This window comes from Microcaecilia unicolor, chromosome 4, assembly GCF_901765095.1.
Source record: "Microcaecilia unicolor chromosome 4, aMicUni1.1, whole genome shotgun sequence".
Lineage (NCBI taxonomy): Eukaryota > Metazoa > Chordata > Amphibia > Gymnophiona > Siphonopidae > Microcaecilia > Microcaecilia unicolor.
Genome location: NC_044034.1, coordinates 356,977,527 through 357,001,004, shown reverse-complemented (window position 1 = coordinate 357,001,004; position 23,478 = coordinate 356,977,527). Strand labels below are relative to the sequence as shown.

Here is a 23,478-nt window from a genome sequence, read left to right as displayed (position 1 = left end):
TGTGTGTGTGCATGTCTGTGTATGTGAAGAAAAATGTTTGCTCATGTCAATTCAGTCCTTGGAGGGAACATTGAAATGGGCTATTTGAAACTCCCTCCCCCCAGTGAAAATAGACACTGATGGTTCTTTGGTTATATGGATCTAGTCCTTTGCTTTGACTGTGGCTGATCTTTGCTACTCCTGCTTTCCCCAGTAGCTGCTGTCCTTGGTGACCCCCTTTCCTGCCTCATGGAAGGATGCTATATTGGAGAAACAGGCCAGATGCTTAAGACAAGATTCAATTTACATAGACATCATATGAACAATACTGGTGCCAGCAGGGTTCCCACGCCTGTTGGTCAACATTTTACAGGACCAGGACACTGTACCAGTGACTTCACAGTGAGAATCCTCAAAGCTAACTTTAAAACCATACAAGAACGTAAGACCTTTGAAGTCAGAATGATTGAATATTTTAACACCCAACAGAAAGGACTTAACAAGGATCTGGGGTTCCTAGGCCATTATAAACCATAAAGCTGTATGTCTCTGTTGATCACCCCACCCCTCACCTATCCACACCCATCCTGTTAGAATATCAATGATATGCTTTGATGTCCCCATGCATACTTCCTACCCACCCCCCTCCTCCCACCCTGTCAGACTGTCATAGTAATGCTTGAATGTTTTCACTTATATACACTGTCAGCTAGCACATTTGCTTATTTCCGATCTGAGGAAGAAGGGCAACCTTCGAAAGCTAATCAAGAAATGTATTAAGTTATGTCCAATAAAAAAGGTATCATCTTATTTTCTTTTCCATGTTTTATTTTGTTTGGGGAAACGTCCCATTTCTATTGATAACCTTAAGAGTGGACTAACACGGCTACCACACTCCTCTACTGCCTCATGACAAAGCCAGTGCTGAATGTAACCTAGACAGATGTACCAAAATCTGGGAGCTCGGTTGGAGCAGTCTGCAGACATAAACGTCCCATTCACTGAACTAGTGGTAATCCATATATTGCTATCCAATGCAGTTGAAAACTCCATAAGTATGACACTTCCTGAAATGTTTTATTTTTCTGATCATATTTTCTTTGTCCTGAAATCCTTTGAAATAAAGAGCTGACATATATGCAGAGAGATACAGTTAGAAATGCATGAAATGTGGATGCTGGATTTGAACACGAAAAACAATATTGCCAAAAGATACGTACCATTCCCGTTTGGATGCGGGGAATAATCATTATTCACTAGCAGTGTGGTAGAATTGGTGGAACCGATGGAGTGGCCGTTGCTGGTGGACTGGATGGAGTTGTTTGAGCTACTGGATATTCCTTGTTTCAGTGCCTGGTTCCTTAAACCGTTTGTGGCAGTCCTACTCCAGTCTGAAAGCAGGAAAGAAGATAATCCATTGCAAAGTGTAATAGCACAAGCTATGGATTTGAAAACAATATGAGATATGCCAATGTCCTTTCATGTCAAAGACTAACACCAGAAGGAGGAGCCTGGAAACCAGGACTAAGGGAATTGGACGTATCTCCAGCTTCTTTGCAGTCTGGAAATGGCTGCCGGTCAGGAGGTCGCCAGGAGAGGGACTTGTGCTTCTTTGGTTGTTAGCAGTGAATGAAGCAAGTTCAGCATGAGATGGATAAAGGCATGACCTCTAATTCTACAAACAGTGTGCACAGTTACATGTACAATTGCATGCACAGCTATAGATTGTACCCTGCATACACATAAGTAATTATCAATAATTGGACTTAACTAGCACTAATTTGCAGTTTATTTATTTACTAGCCTTTGAGCCCGTAAAAACGGGCTATTATAGGAAGGGGGGGTTGAAAGGCCTGTCCCCGCCGCCGAGTTCGCCGCTGCCCCTCCCCCTCCGAATTCGCGCCCCCCCCCCCCCGAGCCGTCACCACCCACCTTCCACCCGGCCGGGCCCTCGCTCCACTATTGAAACAGCGAGGGTCCGGGAACACAGCACTGAGCTCTGCTGAGCTGCTGATGTCGGCCTTCCTTCTTCTCTGCCTGTCCCGCCCTCGTGTGACGTAACGTCGTTGAGGGCGGGACAGAGGCAGAGAAGAAGAAGGAAGGGTGATGTCGGCAGCTCAGCAGAGCTCAGTGCTGCATTCCCGGACCCTCGCTGTTTCAATAGTGGAGCGAGGGCCCGACCGGGTAGAAGGTGGGTGGCGGCGGCGACTCGGGTGGGGGGAGCGTTAGACGGCGGTGTCCCTCCCTCAGAAATAAGCAGTACAGACCCTCTCTGTTCCGCCCCCCGTCATCACGTATTGACGCGGGGGCGGGGCAGAGAAGGTCTCTACTGCGCATTTGCGAGTGAGTACGACACTCGCCTTTTATATATATTGATTCTCAGTGCTTGTTATACTGCAAGTTGTCTATGAAAGTGATTATTGGGCTCATTTTCAAAAGAGAAAAACGGCCAAAAAGTGGCATAAATCTGCATTTGGTCAGTTTTCTCACAAAAACGTCCAAATCAGTATTTACAAAACCAATTTTTAGATGGTTTTTTTTTCTATTAAGTCCGTCAGAAGTGCGTTCAAATCACAAGGGGGCATGTCAGGGATTCGTTACGGGTAGGATTTAGGCGTTCCTAACACTTAGATGTTTTTCAGCTATAATGGAACGGAACAAAACCATCCAAGACTAACACTAAGATGCTTTGAGCTAGACCTGTTTTTATAACGAATAAGGCACAAAAAGGTGCCCAAAATGACAAGACCACTGGAGGGAATCAGGGGTGACTTCCCCTTACTCCCCCAGTGGTCACTAACTCCTTCCCACCCCCCCCCCCAAATGCCTCTATGCCAACCTCAGATGTTATACTCAGGTCCATTAGGACAGCATGCAGGTCCCTGGAATAGTCTAGTGGTGGGTGCAGTGCACTGCAGACAGGTGGACCCAGGCCCATACCTCTCCCTACCTGATACACTTGTGGAGGAAACTGTGAGCCCTTCAAAACTCACCAGAAACCCACTGTACCCAAATATAGATGCCCCCTTCATCCATAAGGGCTATGGTAGTGGTGTACAGTTGAGGGTAGTGGGTTTTGAGGGGCTCAGCAGACAAGATAAGAGAGCAGTGGTGAGATGTGTACCTGGGTGCATTTTATGAAGTCCACTGCAGTACTCCCTAGGGTGCCCTATTGCTGTCCTGGGATATCAGGGGGACCAGTCTACTAAAAATGCTGGCTCCTCCTACATCCCAATGGCTTGATTTTGTGCATTTTGCACTTGGACGTTTTTTGTTTGAAAATGAACCAAAAAAATAAAATGTCCGAATCACAAAACCTTGTTCAAAACAGAATTTTCGAAAACAAAAGATAGAAATTTGTCTTTTTTTGAAAATGACCTTCTTTCCCTATTCAGATTTTGGACGTTTTTTGCAAAACGTCCAAACTCGGACTTGACGTCATATCGAAAATGCCCCTCCATGTGGGTTACAACTCTAAAAACAATCGTGGTGGGAACTGGGAGACACAAGGGAAGGGGTAACACAATCAAGAGTTAGTGTTAAAGGCTTTCCTGAAGAGGAACGTTTTTTTAATAAGGACTTAAACTTGGGATATGATGTTTCAAGACATCTGAGGAGGGAGAGAGTTCCAAAGGGTGGGCCCATGAAAACTAAAGTTTAGCCTCTCTAGAAATAGAAAGGCGAAAGGAGGGAAGGGAAAGGATCAGTAGAAGATTGCCAGAGGAGGAACGAAGCGAAGAGAGGTTGTGTAGGGGTGATGATGAGAGAAAAAAGATATGCGTGTAAGTGAGCTATGAGCCTATCCTATAATGTGTGCATGTAAATTGTCTAATACGTAACTGCAAAGGGGGTGTATATGTGGGAGGAGCATTGACAGGTCATGGGCATTCCGACTATTATAGCGTGCACAGTATAGAATACTATCAGTTATGCGTGTAAAGTGCCGCTTTTGGGCATGCACTTTTACACCAAATGGTCACGCCTAAATTTAGCCACATTTCTATAATGGATTTGCTACACAAATTTGACGTTATAGAATACTAGCTTAGCACTTACTTTTTTGGCGCTTAACTTGTAGCATTCTATATAGAATTGCCCCCTGTGATCTTTGTGTGTATCCAAATGTAAGATTCTGAGTCTCAGGACAAAGATTCTACTGAGGTAACCAGTGACGTAGCCCGACAGCCAATTGTGGGTGAGCCCGAGCTCAAAGTGGGTAGGCACAAAATTTTCTCTCTCTTTTTTGTTACATTTGTACCCCGCGCTTTCCCACTCATGGCAGGCTCAATGCGGCTTACGTGGGGCAATGGAGGGTTAAGTGACTTGCCCAGAGTCACAAGGAGCTGCCTGTGCCTGAAGTGGGAATCAAACTCAGTTCCTCAGGACCAAAGTCCACCACCCTAACCACTAGGCCACTCCTCCACTGTTGCTACTATTTGAGATTCTACATGGAATTTTGCTATTCCACTAGCAACATTCCATGTAGAAGTCGGCCCTTGCAGATCACCAATGTGGCCGCGCAGGCTTCTGCTTCTGTGAGTCTGACGTCCTGCACGTATGTGCAGGACGTCAGACTCACAGAAACAGAAGCCTGCGCAGCCTTCTACATGGAATGTTGCTAGTGGAATAGCAACATTCCAAGTAGAATCTCCAATAGTAGCAACATTCCATGTAGAATCTCCAATAGTATCTATTTTATTTTTGTTACATTTGTACCCTGCGCTTTCCCACTCATGGCAGGCTCAATGTGGCTTACACGGGGCAATGGAGGGTTAAGTGACTTGCCCAGAGTCACAGGGAGCTGCCTGTGCCTGAAGTGGGAATTGAACTCAGTTCCCCAGGACCAAAGTCCACCACCTTAACCACTAGGCCACTCCTCCACCCTTCTCCCACTTTCTTCTGCTTCCCCAGCACCTTCCAGCTCAAAATATAAATACTTTAGCTAATGAGGATCCCCAAGGTCTGTCCCCGAAGGCGGCCAGAACTCCCTTTTACCAAGCTTTGCAGACTGCAGAAACGTGCATGAGCCACCAATACCAGCACCTCACGCATGCTTAGTTGATAGTGGCTCAAGGATGCAGTCACCGACTGCAGAGCTTGGCAGAAGACTGCTCTGGCTGCCTTTGGAGGAGATCCTCAGCTGGTGATGCTTGGGATCCCACCAGCTACAACAAGGGTCAGGGCTGGTGTTAGACATGCTAGGGTCCAGGTCGGAAAAAAAAGAGGGGGTCTCCTGAATTCCCTCTCCTCTGATCTCCCCACCTGACAGTATTATCCTATCTGCATACCCTCACCAAATACAGAATAAGGGATCACAAATTAGAAATAAAAAGATGTAAACAAAAATTGAACTGGGAACCCCAAGAAGTTAAACATGTACTGCAACACTGGAGAAATAAAAAGGGAAATGCATTTCCTTTTTTAGTGAACACAATAGAAAGACATCTGCTATGTACATTTTTTTCTACCTTTGTTGTCTGGACATTTTATTTTTCAAACATGTTGGTTCCAGTTCCTCTTTTCTGCTTTCCTGTTTGTCCTCTGCTAATTCTCCTTCAAGTGGCTGCTGTCCATTTGTCTTTTCTCCTCTCTCCTGTCGTGTTCCCTTCTCTCACTATGCCTACTTCTAACGTATTGGTCTTTCCTTTTTAGCTCCTTCCTCTCTTTTTTTTCTTTACTGCCTCTCTGTTCACATGAATTTCTCCCTCTTTATCAGCTACTTTTCAGCTACCTATCAAATTCTATCTCCTACTGTCACCCATTACCTTCTCCATTTCCTATCTCACTCCTTCCCCTGCCTTCCATTCCCTTTCAACTTTAATCTACTCCCCAGTACCATATTTCTACCTCCTCTCATTCATTCCACCTCAGCCTCTCTCACATGGTTCCACCATTCCCAGCTCCCTCCACTCTTCTAGCTCAGCATCTGCTCCAGGTCAGTCACAAGCAGGATGTAGGAATGGCTGCCACTGCCCTTTTGAAGAGAGGAGCTTGTTAATGGAGGGAGAGAGGGAGATGCAGGACTGTAGGAGCCCAGCTGGCTTCCCCTAAGCTGGCCATCAGGTGTGCACCACTGCTGGGTGGGCCTGAGCCCAAACTGAATGGGCCCAGACCCACCCATGGTTATGCCCCTGGTCAGGTAACAATATAAGTACAAATCCAAGAAGACAGGAGGAGCCTCCACGGAAAGTCAAAGCAAAACAGCAAAAGTAGAGGCTCACAAATGCGCAAACCAATAGGGAGATAATATCAAAAACCAGTTTATTCAGAATATTCATATCAATATCAAGGACCCGACACAGGTATGCAAGTTAATCCACAGAGAGAACAAAAGAACAGCCAACCGATCAGCAAACACCATGCATACATAAAGGAATTATTCAAGCCTATCAGCTTCTTCTCAGAGAAAGTTGATTGTGACCCCTGAGGCAGGCGCTTTGGTGCCGAAACACGGACCATGTCGGGTCCTTGATATTGATATGAATATTCTGAACAAACTGGTTTTTGGTATTATCTCCCTATTGGTTTGCGCATTTGTCAACAATATAAGTACATACATATATTGTTACCTGACCAGAGGCATAACCATGGGTGGGTCTGGGTGGTGGTGTTTGTGGGCTTTTAATTGCCTATACTCTTAGCCGCTGGAATTTATCTGCTGCACAGATTAATGAAAGAAGCAAACTTCCAAGTAGAGAGAAGCACGGGAGCTGAAACCTGCAGAGATCCCCTTCAGGTCCACGGGGATCCTGGGGAGATGGACCCGGGTCCTGCGGGGTTCCTGCGGAACAACATAGTTGAACCGACCTAAGCTTTCCCTCCGCGCACATACCTGAAGTCACCCTGGTGGTCTAGTGGCTTGCTTCGGGACTGGAAAGCTCCCCACTCTTTCCTGCCTGCTGCCGCCAGTTGTTTAAAATGGCTGCCGAGACTTCAAATAGCGGCCTCGCGAGACTTCAGCAAAAGTCTTGCGAGGCCACCGCTTGTAGTCTTAGCAGCCATTTTGAACAAGCAGCAGCAGCAGCAAGATGGATCAGCGACTGCGGGCAGGAAAGAGTGGGATCTTTCCCACCCTGAAGCAAGCCAATAGATCACCAGGGTGACTTCAGGTATGTGCAGGGAGGGCACCCAGGGCTGGAGGGGAGGAGGATGAAGAGTGTGGGTGCAGGGAGGAGGGGAAAAATGGGGCAAGGAGGTTAGATTGAGAACAGGAGAAGGTACAAAGCTATCTAGTCCGACGGGTTGAAGCCAGCAGACAGAGATTGCCGCCACACTGGTTCACCCAAAGCAATAGCATATTGAAAACAACAGCAAAAGAATTTTAGAAACAAGGGACTGCCTATGCGTTGTCCATCTGTAAAAGGTCAAAAGCTGTTCTAGGTGGTAGGCAGTGCCTTAAGAGGTGGAGGACAAAAGATTTCTTTTTTTTTTTTTAACTTATTTGACAGCTTTTTAATTCATTTGAAAGCTTCCCATATTAGGGTTACCATACGTCCGGATTTCCCCGGACATGTCCTCTTTCATGTCCGGGGCGTCCGGCGGATTTTGCCCGCGCCCACGTTTGTCCAGATTTCTGGACAAACGTGGGCGCGGGTGCGGGCAGGCGCGTGGTGCGGTGGGCGTGTGGGCGGGCGATCGGCGCCGTGGGTCTGGTCTCCCGTCCCCTCCCCTTCTTTACCATGTTCCCTGGTGGTCTAGTGACGTCTTCGGGGCAGGAAAGAGCCCCCTCTTTCCTGCCCGGAGCGCTGCCTCCCCTGTCTATCATCCTTCTCGGTCTGGCTGGGGATTCAAAATGGCCGCTGAGAGTTGAACTCTCGCGAGGCCGCTTCAACTCTCGGTGGCCATTTTGAATCCCCAGCCATACCGAGGAGGATGCAGCAGGCAAGGGCAGGCAGCGCTCCGGGCAGGAAAGAGGGGGCTCTTTCCTGCCCCGAAGAGAAGACGCTACTAGACCACCAGGGCTAGATAGTAAGTGAGGGGGGGGGGTATGTGATGGGGGGAGGGGACTATGTGACGGGGGGGGCGGGGAATAGGGGCGGAACCCGGACCTGAAGGGGGTGTGGCAGGGGCGTGGCATGAGGTGTGGCGGGGGCGGGGTAGGGGGGCGTGACACGTGCCCTCTTTTTCAGAGGACACAAATTGGTAACCCTACCCATATGTAGATATAAATATGGAGAAATAAAAACTGAATATTGCTAAAACAGCTTCAAAAATTGTTGCTGGTAGAAACAGCATTAATAAAGGCTGTATTTTGTGCTAATTTTTCTACATTGTTCTATACAAAACAGTAATACATGGCCAAATTTCAGTGAGGATATCCTATTTACTGATGGGTTCATCTTAACTGTTGTAATCTGCCTTGGGAAGCCTGGTGTTATAAAGATTTAGAAGTAAAATTAAACTCTTCTTTCACTGGGGGACATGGAATCACATCTTCACCTCATCTCTTTTGTACAAATGGATTATTCTGTTTTTGAAAATGTTTCAGGGACAATTGTTTTTCATAAGTCAAAATAATGCAAATGAATATTTCATACAGATTTATTTATTTGTACACTGTGCTGTCCCACTCATGGCAGGCTCAATGCGGCAGGCAATGGAGGGTTAAGTGACTTGCCCAGAGTCACAAGGAGCTGCCTGTGCCTGAAGTGGGAATTGAACTCAGTTCCTCAGGACCAAGGTCCACCACCCTAACCACTAGGCCACTCCTCCACTGTTACTACTATTTGAGATTCTACATGGAATGTTGCTATTCCACTAGCAACATTCCATGTAGAATCTCCAATAGTAGCAACATTCCATGTAGAACCTCCAGTAGTATCTATTTTATTTTTGCTACATTTGTACCCTGCGCTTTCTCACTCATGGCAGGCTCAATGCGGCTTACATATTGTATACATGTACTTATTTGTACCTGGGGCAATGGAGGGTTAAGTGACTTGCCCAGAGTCACAAAGAGCTGCCTGTGCCAGGAATTGAACTCAGTTCCTCAGGACCAAAGTCTACCACCCTAACCACTAGGCCACTCCTCCGGCATCTCTGTCTTGGTGGGGGAGGAGGGAGCAAGGTGACTGTGGTGCAGCAGGGGCTGAGATGGAAGAAATTACTTGCAGTGGGGATGGGTTAGATTCCGCCGGGGACGGGTTGGAATTCTGTCCCCGTGCAACTTTCTACTTCCAAGCAGTTAACAGACAATAAGAGAATCCTACCGGAGTTTTCAGCTAGCCTGAATTTGCCACAGCACAGGTACCGCCTCCACTGCTTGCGAACATTTTCTTTCCCTAGACAGTAGAAAATAAAAATGAAGAACCCTGCAAAACAAACAAACAAAAAAAGGACAGGATTAGAAATGTAAAAAAGCCTTTCTTGGGGATGAATGAGTCACTTCTTCCCTAACATGCAGCAGGAATCCAAAAGCGTGGTTCAAGTTTTCACAGTGTGCTTTCTGTCCACATTGTGATTTTGGTTTGTGCTTCCACTAATGGCTCTTACAAAATCTCATGGGGGTATGCGCACATAAAAAGCAGGCCCAACGAAAAATGGAGCTAGTTTTATGTGATCTGCATGAGGTACTCCTGAGGGTGGAGTTGTAATGTAAGTGTTTATTTCATAAAATATTCATGGAACATTGGAACACAGCAGGGGCGTAGCCAGACTTCGGTGGGAGGGGGGTCCAGAGCCCGAGGTGAGGGGGCACATTTTATCCCTCCCCCCTCCCGGCGCCGCCGACTACCCCCCTCATTGCCGACTTTGCCTCCCCCTGCCGCCGCCAACTCGCCGTCGCCTATCTTTGCCGGCGAGGGACCCCAACCCCCGCCAGCCGAGGTCCTCCTCGCAAAAGGCTTCCTTCTGTTTCTGACGTCCTGCACAACGTGCAGGACGTCAGAAACAGAAGGAAACCTTTTGCGAGAAGAAGAGGACCCCAGCTGGCGAGGGTTGGGGTCCCCTGCCAGCAAAGGCAGGCGACGGCAGGTTGACAGCGGGAGGGGGGTCAGGTGGGTCGTCGGGAGGGGGGTCCAGGGCCAAATGTACAGGGGCCTAGGCCCCACGTAGCTACGCCACTGGAACACAGTAACATAGCAGATGACGGCAGATAAAGACTTGTATGGTCCATCCAGTCTGTCCAGCAAGATAAACTCAACATCTGTCCGGCCATGATCAGGGCACAAACCATAGAAGTCAGCCCGGCACTAGCTTTGCTTCCCAAAATGTAAATGCTTAGATTTCACATGTATGTGTTGTGTCTTCTTTGGATCAAATGTCAGTCAATGAGAGAAACTTTGTGTGACTCTGGGGGGGGGGGGGGGGGGGGGGGTCACTGTAAGAGCTTATTTTTTTAAGACACATAGGTGTCTATGCTGTCTTTATGAAACACCCAACTAATACAGTCCAGCCACTTGGGTGTCTGAGGATCATCAAATTATAATTGTAAAAACCCAATGCATATGGGGTGGACCATCAACAAGTGGGAGATAGCGGAATAAAAACTCAGCAGACACCACTGACACTACACTGTGGGATCCCTGATGTGGAGACCTCACGACAACTGAAGTTGGGATGAAGCCTTCACAAGATAAATCGTATTTGCAAAATATTTTTTTGCTAAGAATCTTTTAGAATTCCCTCTATTCTTGTGTGCAGTGAAGACTGAGTTTACACTCCTTTCTGTTAGGACAGGTGATAACATTACAGACATGATTGCTGAGTTTCATTCATGTTGATGGTCCACCAAGTATTTTTTTGTATTCACGAGGGTTTTTGCAGTTATGATTTTGTCTTTATGAAACAGGTATAAAATAAATGCTTTTTTAAAAAATTTAATTGGACATCAACACTCTGTTATAGGCTGAGAAATGTCCAAACTTGGTCACAAATGTCTGATTTTTCGTGATGACAGACCACCTCGTGAATAAAGAGATATTTTATTTTAGAACAACCTGTCAGCTGCATCGCATTATGTATCACTAGTAAAAAAGGCCCGTTTCTGACACAAATGAAACGGGCGCTAGCAAGGTTTTCCTCGGAGTGTGTATGTTTGGGAGAGTGTATGTGAGAGTGAGTGTTTGAGAGTCAGAGTGAAAGTGTGAGTCCAATCCATGCTCCTCTGTCACCTGGCCCCTCCATTTTTCCCTATCCAGCATTTCCCCTCTCTGCCTGAGGCCTGCCCTGCAATCCATATCCATCCATGCCCATCTGTCCCCTCCATTCATCCCTATCCAGCAATTCCCCTCTCCCTGAGTCCTGCCCTTCCAATCCATGCCCATCCATGCTCATCTGTCACCTGGCCCCTCCATTGTTCCCTATCCAGCATTTCCCCTCTCTGCCTGAGGCCTGCTCTGCAATCCATATCCATCCATGCCCATCTGTCCCCTCCATTCATCCCTATCCAGCAATTCCCCTCTCCCTGAGTCCTGCCCTTCCAATCCATGCCCATCCATGCTCATCTGTCACCTGGCCCCTCCATTGTTCCCTATCCAGCATTTCCCCTCTCTGCCTGAGGCCTGCTCTGCAATCCATATCCATCCATGCCCATCTGTCCCCTCCATTCATCCCTATCCAGCAATTCCCCTCTCCCTGAGTCCTGCCCTTCCAATCCATGCCCATCCATGCTCATCTGTCACCTGGCCCCTCCATTTTTCCCTATCCAGCATTTCCCCTCTCTGCCTGAGGCCTGCCCTCCCAATCCATGGCCATCCATGCTCCTCTGTCCCCTGCCGCCTCCATTCATCCTTTTGCAGCAAGTCCCCTCTCTCCCTTCCATGACCCCCCCCCCTCGCATCCATGCTCCTCTCTCTCCCATGTGCCAGCCTGGGCCGGCCTCTCTTCCCCCCCCCCCCCGCTCGCATCCATGCTGTGGTTGGCCACCCTCTTCTCTCCCCCCCAACATGCGTTTTTTTTTTTCTTCTACCCCCTCCCGCGAACCTGTCGATCCCCCCCCCCCCCCCGCCGGAACGCTGAAAACTGCCGCCGCCGTTGTTGTACTACCTTCCCTTCCCGTAGGTTGTTGAATCATCTTAGAAAGTTTAACTCCGTGCGTCTGACGTCAGACGCACGGAGTTAAACTTTCTAAGACGATTCAACAACCTACGGGAAGGGAAGGTAGTACAACAACGGCGGCGGCAGTTTTCGGCGTTCCGGCGGGGGGGGGGATCGACAGGTTCGCGGGAGGGGGTGGGTTTCGAGGGGGCCATAGCGCGGGGGGGGGGGGTGACAGCTGATTCCGAGGCAGTAGGAGGAGTAGGGAAACACGCTGCGCGTGTTTCCCTACTCCTCCCCTTGCCTTGCAATCAGCTGTTTTGACGTCAGTGACGTCAGTGACGTCAGTGACGTCAGTGACGTCAGTGACGTCAGTGACGTCAGTGCGTGTCTGCCTCACAGACCACCTCCAGCCAAGGAGCCACGGTCCCAAGCACAGAACGTTGGAGGTGAGAATTATTATGTATCATAGTATTAGTTTATAATCTCACTATTAATAAGCATATTCTACAGTTAGGAAGCAGCAGAAATCTCACCTTGCAAGGTATTGAAGATGGCAAATAGGTACATAAAGGGAAGATTGAGTGGTCCCCAAGCAAAAAAGGCAAATCCCCAGGTGGTTCCCAGCAAGAACGTGATGCCAGCCACACTGCGGAGGTTCTGGAAACTGCTCTTCTTCTGGCTGCTCAACTGCTTTTTCTTCTTAATTCGGAAGAGCTGAATAAGAACCACTATAAACATGCTGATGTTCACCAAAAATATCAGACAGAAGTAGCCCACCACAGTGACATAGAACACGATGTTGTTATTAATCCAGCAGCTAACGGAAGCAAGAACATAATGGCAGACTGTTAGGATCAGAGCAAGAGCCCTAGACAGCAGGAGCAAGATGCTGCCGTGCAAGACTATCTGCTATGGACCCAGCCTAAGCCTGGACCACAATCTTGTAAGTCCAGTGCAGGCTGGGGTTTGATTGAGGGAGTTGGAGGCTTGGATCAGGGAGGTGGGAGGAAGCTTCCTAGATGTGGCCTGGGAGCACTGGGCTGCAGATTTGAGGCTAGATGCTCCCTAACGTCTGGCTGGGGTTATTTTACCATGATTTTCTGGCGAGGGGGGACTGGCACAGGGTCTGTCTCCTGCTCCTGTGTTTCAGGACCCGGTTGATTGCGTTAACGTGATAACCCGAGTCCCGGCACACAGGAGCAGAAGAATGACAGACTGAGGGCAGAGCAGACGCAGGAAGCTAAGGGGGTAGAGGGCCGTGGCTGCCCAAGTGTGTGTGTGTGTGGGGGGGGGGGGGGGGAAGCGGGGGGCAGCGGCAGCCACAGTGTGTGGGTGGGGGGCAGCTGTGGCAGCCCCGCCCGAGGCTCGGCTTTGTCTCTCGGTGGCCCTGATACCTCCTTGAAGCTGCAGAAAGCTAAATGCATGGAGGAAAGGTGCTCCTGTACAAAACTGTGAAAGAAAATGGACCCTGAGGTATCTCCTGTTCTCTGCCTTAATTTATGCCACATATAAATCTGGCCCTAAATAGAAAACAATCATACCATTCAATATCAGACATATTACACAAAAGCTTAATAAAATTTTACTGTTAGTCCTCTATGAGTTTACTTACAATTCATCAGATGATCCACTTGGAAATTTTCCATATGATCCACTCCCATAGAACTGTCTACTTATAGCTACTACGATGGCCACAATTACTGCTGGCAGACCTGAATAGGGGTGAAAGTCAGAGACTCAGTACAGTACAAAAGGAGAGAATCATAGATCAGTTCCATTTAGGGAACTGGGGCTCTTCAGCTTGGAGAAAAGACGGCTGAGAGAAGATATGATAGAGGTCTATAAAATAATGAGTGGAGTGGAACGGGTAGACGTGAAGCGTCTGTTTACGCTTTCCAGTGCTTTTTTTTGTAGAAAAAAAGGTGCCAGTACTCATTGTGGGTGGGGTCACCACATATGACTCCACCCCTATTATAGCCACACCCACATTAGCCACACACCTTATACCAGCCATGGCGCATATAAACAGACATCATTGAAAATATTATACAAGTATAGGAGAAAAAAAATAACGTGACTTTTTTTCATTATAAATAATTTCTGTAAGCTGTTACAGCTCCAGTATACCCAGTGCAAAATAAGCCACATTGAATTCAAGCTTGTTTTCGGGATAATGTGGGATATAAATATCATAAATAAATAAATCAATACTATTTAACATCAAGAGTTTTAAAGACCATACAGAAGAGGAGTGGAGGAGTGGCCTAGTGGTTAGGGTGGTGGACTTTGGTCCTGGGGAACTGATTTGATTCCCACTTCAGGCACAGGCAGCTCCTTGTGACTCTGGGCAAGTCACTTAACCCTCCATTGCCCCATGTAAGCCGCATTGAGCCTGCCATGAGTGGGACAGTGCAGGGTACAAATGTAACAAAAATAAAATAGATACTATTGGAGATTCTACATGGAATGTTGCTATTCCACTAGCAACATTCCATGTAGAAGGCTGTGCAGGCTTCTGTTTCTATGAGTCTGAGGTCCTGCACATATGTGCAGGACGTCAGACTCACAGAAGCAGAAGCCTGCGCGGCCACATTGGTGATCTGCAAGGGCCGACTTCTACATGGAATGTTGCTAGTGGAATAGCAACATTCCATGTAGAATCTCAAATAGTAGCAACAGTGGAGGAGTGGCCTAGTGGTTAGGGTGGTGGACTTTGGTCCTGAGGAACTGAGTTTGATTCCCACTTCAGGCACAGGCAGCTCCTTGTGACTCTGGGCAAGTCACTTAACCCTCTATTGCCCCATGTAAGCTGCATTGAGCCTGCCATGAGTGGGAAAGCACAGGGTACAAATATAACTAAAATAAAAAAAAAAACACTTTCAAATGTTTTCAAAAACTCAAACGATGTCTATAAGCCCTAAGTGATAGAGGTAACCCACTCCATATTGTAAAGATACAGAATGATGTTTACTTAACTTCAATTTAGTTACTTTTGGAAAATATAATAAAAACTGGTCCCTGCTATTATATCTTGAAGTGGCACCATGAAGTAATGTTAAAAATTGCATCATAGAGGCAGTGGTCAAGATTTTAATAACTATAACACACGATTTGAAATCAATCCGCCTCATTTATGCCACTGTTCCATGCAAAGTCCAGTAGCTTCTCTCTAGAGCTGAAAGCCTTGCAAAATATACCTACCCCAGCCAACGATGCAGAACTTAAGGATGTATCTCTGAATATAGGTGTTGAACACCTTGACGAGGGCGAGATACATGTGGAAGGCCTCCAAACCCATCCAGGTGAAGGACACCAAGAGGAAATAGTGCAGGAAAACGGCGACAGAGATGCAAAGTCCCGGAATATCATTGTACAGAGCAATCCATGAATCCAGCAAGAAGACCAGGTTGAGCAGCAGTAAAGCAGCACACAGCTGGATGAGGATTTTGGAAGGATAGTCCCGCCGGAGTTTCCTCAAAAAAAGACAACAGCAACAAATGAATGGATGGCTGCACAGAGAAGACTTTTACAGTGAGTTTACCGATGCCTTGAAAGCAGAGGCATAGCCAGACTCGGTATTTTGGTTGGGCCCAGAGGTAAATTGGATGGACCCTTCCAAGCGCACGTGCCCCCTCCCCCCAACCATACATCACAAATATCTTCCCGAGGATATTTTTTAAGAACATAAGAGGGTTTTTTTCACCTACCCCTCATCTTCTCCCTCTCCTCTGTGGCTTCCCGGCATCTACACTCTTGTCTCTGAACTCCTTCCCTCTCTGATGTCGGGTTCAAAGATTGGAGTGCAGATGCCAGGACGCCGCGGAGGAGAGGGGGGAAGAGAGCAGTGTGGCGCTGCATCAGAGTGGGCCTGAGCCAAGATTGGGTGGGCCTGTGCCCACGCAGGCCCACCCATAGCTACGCCACTGTTTGAAAGCCAAACCACAAATGTTAGACTGGCTCTGCTCTTACTACTGCTAAACAGGTATTTAGCACTAGGGTTAAACTCAGCATTGTATAGTCCTTGACTACTGCAACCTACTCCTCACTGGCCTCCCACTTAACCATCTATCCCCCCTTCAATCTGTTCAGAACTCTGCTGCGCATCTTATCTTCCGCCTAGACTGATATGCTTATATCACCCCTCTCCTCAAGTCACTTCACTGGCTTCCGATCAGGTACCGCATATAATTCAAGCTTCTCTTATTAACCTACAAATGCACTCAATCTGCAGTCCCTCATTACCTCTCTACCCTTATCTCCCCTTACGCTCCTACCCGTAACCTCCGCTCACAGGACAAATCCCTCCTCTCAGTACCCTTCTCCACCACCGCCAACTCCAGGCTCCACCCTTTCTGCCTCGCCTCACCCTATGTTTGGAATAAACTCTCTGAGCCCATACGCCAAGCCCCCTCCCTGCCCATCTTCAAATCCTTGCTCAAAGCCCACCTCTTCAATGTCGCTTTCGGCACCTAACCATTATTCATCTATTCAGGAAATCTAGACTGCCCCAATTTGATTGACTGCACTTCTTTGACCTTTAGATTGTAAGGTCCTTCGAGCAGGGACTGTCCTCTGTGTTAAATTGTACAGCGCTGCGTAACCCTGATAGCGCTTTATAAATGTTAAGTAGTACTAGTACTCCCTGATCCGTGGAGCTTTCAATCCAACAGACAGATGGACATTTTGAAGCAAACAGGACTTCAGAGGGCAGTCCGGATTTAGGCCGGCTCTTTCTCCTGAAACTCAGGCTATAGGTCACTTGGTGGGGGGGGGGGGGGTCTGGGGTAATTTGTAAAGGCATTTTCCTGTGGATAAACCTGTGGTATCTACTTAGGTACCAACACGGCCATTTACAAAATTGCTCAGCCGATATGCAGGCAAACGTCCATGCATATATAGAAACATAAGTTCCTGAGTGTGGGGTGGGAATGGGCTTTGCATTTACACACATACTGTTGAAATTTTGAACGTATATGCATATTTTAACCTACAAAAATGTGCACTGCAAAAAGCAGGTGCAAAGTGTTTTTGGAGTAATTCTGTTTCCATGTTGAAAATCTGGCAGAGTTAAAAGAGGTAAATACAACTTATGACTGTTTTCGTATCGATCAGCTGCAGTGGCGTAGCCAGACCTGAGATTTTGGGTGGGCCCAGAGCTAATATGGGTGGGCACGCACTGTCTATATAAGTATGAGTAGTGTCTCTTGGGATCCTACAAAATAATGCCTAAGAATTCACTTGATGATGGATTTCTAAGTAGTCTGCCCAACAGCTGCCCTGCATCAGTATAACCACATACATACTTAATGGAAAAATTGATATTTTTAAATATAATTACATTATCCCACAATCTCTCCACTGCAAAATGCTATACACAAACTTGTGCAAAAACACACTCATATCTTTAAAACCATAACAGCACTAATTCCAAGGACAGGATGAGCTACAACATTATGCTTGAAAAGGCAGAACTGTAATTACACTAGGCTCTAAAACACCAATACACTACTTCGTGAAAAAAAAAAAAGGAAAACAAAAAGGGCTGCAAATACTACATGCTAGCAGAATACTGCACCTTGATCACACTTGAAAAACACATGACACAACAGACATGACACAAGGAACTAAAGATCAAAAAATATGAAGGCAAAATACTGAACTGGAAAGTTAACTCAAGAAGTCAGACTCAGCATGCAGCAATACCAGAAAAATTTAAACTTACATGCAAAATATCACAGATGCACATTTCCAAAAGATGACATATTCAAATTAATAAATTCTGAATAAAATACTTTTTTCTACCTTTGTTGTCTGATCTATTCGCTTTGGTCCCAGTGTCTTCTGTTTTACGCAGTGTCTTCTTTCCATTTGATATTTTTTCACTCACCATGTCCACCATACTCCTGTGTCCTTATGCGTCCTGTCTACCATCTGTAGCCCTGCCCCTATCCTTCCTCGAGTTTCAGTATCTGCCCTCAACGTGTTCCAACCCAGCCCTTAAACTCAGCAGTTTTCCCTCCATCCATATCCAGCATTTCTCCTCACTCCCCTCCATCCATGTGCATCTACTTCCACTGTCTTCCCTTCCCTCCATCCATGTCCAGCATTTCTCCTCTCTCCCTTCCCCTCCATCCATGTGCATCTCCTTCCTTTGTCTTTCCTTACCTCCATCCTTGTCCAACATTTCTCCTCTCTTCCCTGCCCTCCACTCCATCCATGTCCAGCATTTCTCCTCTCTTCCATCCCCTCTATCCATGTGCACCTCCTTCCTGACTTCTCTCCCCTCCCTCCATCCATTCGTCTAGCAACTCTCCATTCTCCCCTGCCCTCTCCTCCAGCCATCCATCTCCAGCAAATTTCCTCTCTCCCCTTTCCGCTCCATCCATTCATGTCCAGCAATTTTCTTCTTTCCCCTGCCCTCTGCTCCATGTCCAGCAACTCTCCATTCTCCCCTGCCCTCTCCTCCAGCCATCCAGCTCCAGCAAATTTCCACTCTCCCCTTTCTGCTCCATCCATTCATGTCCAGCAATTTTCTTCTTTCCCCTGCCCTCTGCTCCATGTCCAGCAACTCTCCATTCTCCCCTGCCCTCTCCTCTCCTCTAGCCATCCATCTCCAGCAAATTTCCTTTCCCCTTTCCCCTCCTTCCATCCCTGTTGTGCAGCAATTCACCTCTCTCCCCTGCCTATCCTGTTTCTGTCCATCCCCTTCCCCCTTCTATTCAGCGTGTCCCCCCTCCCCCTTCACAGCATCTCCAAGCCAACTTCCGTTCCAGTCTACTCCCGAAGTTGCAGCGACGAACGGGCATGCAGCGCTGCGATAGTAAAAGCAACAAGGAGACTGGTTCGACTCTCCGTCCTTCACTTCCCTCCATCTGCGTCCCGCCCGAAAGGAAATGACGTCAGAGGAAGGCGGGACGCAGAGGGAGGGAAGTGAAGGACGGAGAGTCGAACCAGTCTCCTTGTTGTTTTTACTACCGCAGCGCTGCCTGCCCGTTCGTTGTTGCGACTTCGGGTAAAAGTCGCCGTTCCAGTCGTCGTCGCTTGGGCGGGCCTGAGCCAAGATTGGGTGGGCCTGGGCCCACCCAGGCCCACCCGTAGCTACGCCCCTGATCAGCTGCCAGCATAGCTTCCTTGTGATATCTAGAAACAGGACGACACTGAATCTAATCTCTGCTATCACCAGTATGAACCTGAGAGGTTGTTTGACCCTGCTTTGTGTCCATTCCTTAATCTTTCTTTACTGAGATAGGAAGCTCGGGGGAGGGGGGGGTGCTTTTCACCATCAGCCCATATGTGACCGTGTTATGCGGACACTGATAACTATACAAACAGCATTATACAAATGTTTTATACAACCATACGTGTAACCCTGCCAGGAATCCTTGGCATCCCAGGAAAGCAATGGAAAATTTCACTATAATATTCCCAAACTTCTTTAGCGCGTTTATGGACAGCTGCCAGTTTGAAAGGGTTGGTACTGAATGTCATTCTTGCCCTTGTCTTATTTTGATTCCTTGCTCTTCAGGCTAAATTACTTTCACAGCCAAAGCCGCACACATAATGCTAACAAATCTTATACTTGAATTTTTTCAACCAACTCCGAACTGTCCACTCAAACAAAAAAATTGGAGTGAAGAGCATCCTCAAACGATAAGTTGCAATTGGACATGATTTTAGCTACAAAAAGGGTTTGAAAAAGCTCACAGGTTTCAAACTTGTGCTAGCTCAGGCCGGCAACGCGTCCGTTACTGGGTGCCCAATCTATGAATCTGCATTAGTCCGTAACATGATTCAACAAATGCCAAGTGAGAGTACTGGAATGGGATTTTCTATATGGGTGAATTTGGCAGCCATGTAGAACTCATGTGTGCTCAGTGGCATTCCTAGCCTGGTCACCGCTGAGCCCTCCCCCAGCGCGTCACCCCCCCTCCCCCCACGAAGCACATCGCACACCCCTACCCCCCTCGAAGTGCATCACCAGACCTATCTGGTGCAGCTGTTGGCTTTGCCGGTCCCCTGACCCGGAACAGGAAGTAAAAGTCACACAGCACCTGCTCCACGCACTCTCTCGCTCCCTGCACCCGAGGCGGACCGCTCCCACCGCCCCACCCTTGATACGCTACTGCATGTGCTAGTGTTGCTCAGTAAGAGTGCCTAATTTTGCAGATACTTACTCGAAAGCTAGATAGGTCACGAGAGTGACAGAGAGGAAAATTGCAGACAGGCCACAGCCTATGTAGGTGATGAATGTCAGAATGAGCAGGTGCTCAGGAGGAATGTTGGAGTTTCGAGACAGGTCCTAAAACACAAACATAAAAGGGTTATCAGCATCAAAGAGGTATTTCTTTGAAAGCGACTACTCCATGTCAGTGGCATAGCCACAGGTGGGCTTAGGTGGGCCAGGGCCCACCCATTTATGGCTCAGGCCCACCCAACAGTAGCACATGTTTAGTGGTAACTGGTGGGAATCCCAAGCTCCACCAGCTGAAGATTTCCCCCTGATGGTAACAAAAATGCTACTCTCCACGACACTGGCACCTGCGCATGCTCAGTTTTCAGTGCAATACTGCTGCCAAGGTGGAAAGAAGCGTTTTCCCACCAACTGAGATTTTTTTTTTTTTTGGGGGGGGGGGGGGGAGAGAACACTTGGTGCCCCCCCAATTCTTGCCTAGGCCCACCCAAAATCTGTTGTCTGGCTACACCCCTGCTCCACGTTTTCTATCTGTTTTAAATTTCAAATCATTTTTATTGTGTTATTAGAAACATAACAAAGAAATGAACAGTACAGTGGAATATTGATGCAGGAACTGAATGGTCTTGTAATTCATCTACACAAGTCAAGCAATAAGGCTGCACTATAAAAAAAAAAAACAAATACTGTCATATTTAAAGGAACCAACAATGAGAATATCGAGAAAAGACGAACCAGTGTCAAAAAAATATAAATCCCAGACAGAGTTTCCAGTAGGCCAGGGAGGGAAGTGTTACGTCAATCCATTAAGTTCCCAGTGCTCAAGCTGTTTATGTATAGCATATAGCAGGGGCGTAGCTAGGTGGGGCCACGGGGGCATGGGCCCCCACAGATTTAGCCCTGGCCCCCTCTACTTTTGACCCCCCCCGCCGCTTTTGACCTCCCCTCCCGTCGTCGCCGCCGACAACCCTCCCCCGCTGCCACCAGGTAACTTTGTTGGAGGAGGTCCCCAACCCCTGCCAGCCTTAGAGGGGCATAATCGAACGCGAACGCCCATCTCCATGGGCGCATATCTCCGTGGACGGGTCCGCGAAGGGGCGGGCCGGACCGTATTTTCAAAAAAGATGGGCGTCCATCTTTTGTTTCGATAATACGGTTTGTGCCTACCCTTGTTCTAGCCCTGCAGGCACTAAACACTGCCAATGAAAAGTTAAATGTGGGATAAAATAGGACCGGGCCAGCCTACTACTACTACTACTTAACATTTCTAGAGCGCTACTAGGGTTACGCAGCGCTGTACAAATTAACAAAGAAGGATGGTCCCTGCTCGGAGGAGCTTACAATCTAAAGAACGAAATGTCAAGTTGGGGCAGTCTAGATTTCCTGAGTAGAGGTGTAGTGGTTAGGTGCCGAAGGCGACATTGAAGAAGTGGGCTTTGAGCAATGATTTAAAGATGGGTAGGGAGGGGGCCTGGCGTATGGGTTCGGAGAGTCCATTCCATGCATGGGGTGAGGCAAGGCAGAAAGGGCAGAGCCTGGAGTTGGCGGTGGTGGAGAAGGGTACTGAAAGGAGGGATTTGTCCTGAGAGCGGAGGTTACGGGTAGGAACATAAGGGGAGATGAGGGTTGAGAGGTAAGGAGGGGCTGCCTGTCCTGAGAAGAAATAAGTAACCAGATGGGTTGCAGTCTTGTTCCGGACTGACATTCACTACAGCATCGCAAGGCCACGTGGAAGGTAACTGGTCATATCTGTTCCCCTCACACAAGCACTACTAAAGCTGTGTCAGTGTTCAGTGCATCATCCAGGAAGGTTAGATTACCAGAAGAACTCCAAAGCTGGTTAGGTGGTTGCATTTGCAGATTGTCTGATTGATTGTTGAAGAAGTCACTGTGCAGCCTTCAGATGACCAGTTCCCAAGTCCCCCTGTTAGAAGAGAGCCAGGCGGAGTTCATTAAGATCAGAAATGTTTCTGTCAGATTATACACGAGAAACATGAGAGACAGAGAGAGGAAACGTGATATACATACCATCAGCGCTAAAGTTCCAAAACACGCAATACACGGGGTTGTTTTCCTGCATAAAAATAAAAGCACAGAGGCAATACTGATAAGATATGCAGTTTTTCAGAGGCAGAAGGTCTACGTTTGATCTCTTCCACTGCCAACTCCAGACTCTGTTCCTTTTATCTTGCTGCACCATATGCCTGGAATAGACTTCCTGAGCCAGTACATCATGCTTCATCTCTGGCTGTCTTCAAATCTAGGCTAAAAGCCCACCTTTTTGATGCTGCTTTTAACTCCTATTCCCTACTCACCTGTTCAGTACCCATGTCTGTTTTATAATTCCCACTTTAAGTAATTCCCTTATCCCTTTTTGTGTCTTGATTAAATTATAAGCTCTGTCGAGCAGGGACTGTTTCTTACATGTTCAGCGTACAGCACTGTGTACATCTAGTAACACTATAGAAATGATAAGTAGTAGTAGTCTTTGGGATTCTGGAATCTTGCTACTCTTTGGGATTCAGGAATCTTGCTACTCTTTGTCCTTATCCCTTATCTGTCCTATTTGTCTGTCCTGATTAGATTGTAAGCTCTGTCGAGCAGGGACTGTCTCTTACATGTTCAGTGTACAGCACTGCGTACATCTAGTAGTGCTATAGAAATGATAAGTAGTAGTAGTCTTTGGGATTCCGGAATCTTGCTACTCTGGGATTCCGCACAGAATCTTGCTACTCTCTGGGATTCCAGAATCTTGCCACTCTTTGGGATTCTGGAATCTTGCTACTCTTGGGGATTCCGGAATCTTGCTACTCTTGGGGATTCCAGAATCTTGCTACTCTTTGTCCTTATCCCTTATCTGTCCTGATTAGATTGTAAGTTCTGTCGAGCAGGGACTGACTCTTCATGTCCAGTGTACAGAGTTGAGTACGTCTAGTAGCACTATAGAAATGATAAGTAGTAGTAGTTGTATTCGATGCAGGTGGGTCACAATAAACCCAAAGGCACAGACTAGTTGCACATCCCATACGTGTAACAGTAACATCATATGAACTCCAAAAGGAAGCTCTCTTTGGTATGATGCAAGTATTACAATAAGCATCAGCAGTAAATCTGAGAGACTGAGCCCATACTCCACATACTCTGGTTTAGGACTGAGGCTCATTACTGTCATGGTACGTGCAAAACAAACCCATTGGGAGACACTGCCCCAAAATTATTAGCTGTCTCTACTGTTGGGGATCATATTACTAAAGTGCACTAATGAATTTAGTGCATGCTAAATGCTGCGCAGCCCATTGTATACCTATGGGCTGCGTGGCGCTTAACGT

At 47.4% G+C, this 23,478-nt stretch overlaps 1 protein-coding gene across 6 annotated transcripts in view; it reads right to left on the bottom strand.

Annotated features, from left to right (window-relative positions):
- Positions 1-23,478, bottom strand: part of ADGRG2 (adhesion G protein-coupled receptor G2) — a 186,751-nt gene that overhangs the window by 5,448 nt on the left and 157,825 nt on the right. For 5 of the 6 annotated variants that reach the window (XM_030202278.1, XM_030202280.1, XM_030202281.1 and 2 more), the window contains 8 exons: positions 22,178-22,223; positions 21,970-22,073; positions 20,133-20,257; positions 15,160-15,431; positions 13,571-13,670; positions 12,492-12,775; positions 9,189-9,290; positions 1,200-1,370 (listed from right to left, as the gene is read on the bottom strand). In XM_030202278.1, the coding sequence (XP_030058138.1) occupies positions 1,200-1,370; positions 9,189-9,290; positions 12,492-12,775; positions 13,571-13,670; positions 15,160-15,431; positions 20,133-20,257; positions 21,970-22,073; positions 22,178-22,223 (1,204 nt within the window). Of the gene's footprint in view, positions 1-1,199; positions 1,371-9,188; positions 9,291-12,491; positions 12,776-13,570; positions 13,671-15,159; positions 15,432-20,132; positions 20,258-21,969; positions 22,074-22,177; positions 22,224-23,478 lie in introns of those variants that run through there. The other variant, XM_030202283.1, reaches the window with a different exon arrangement.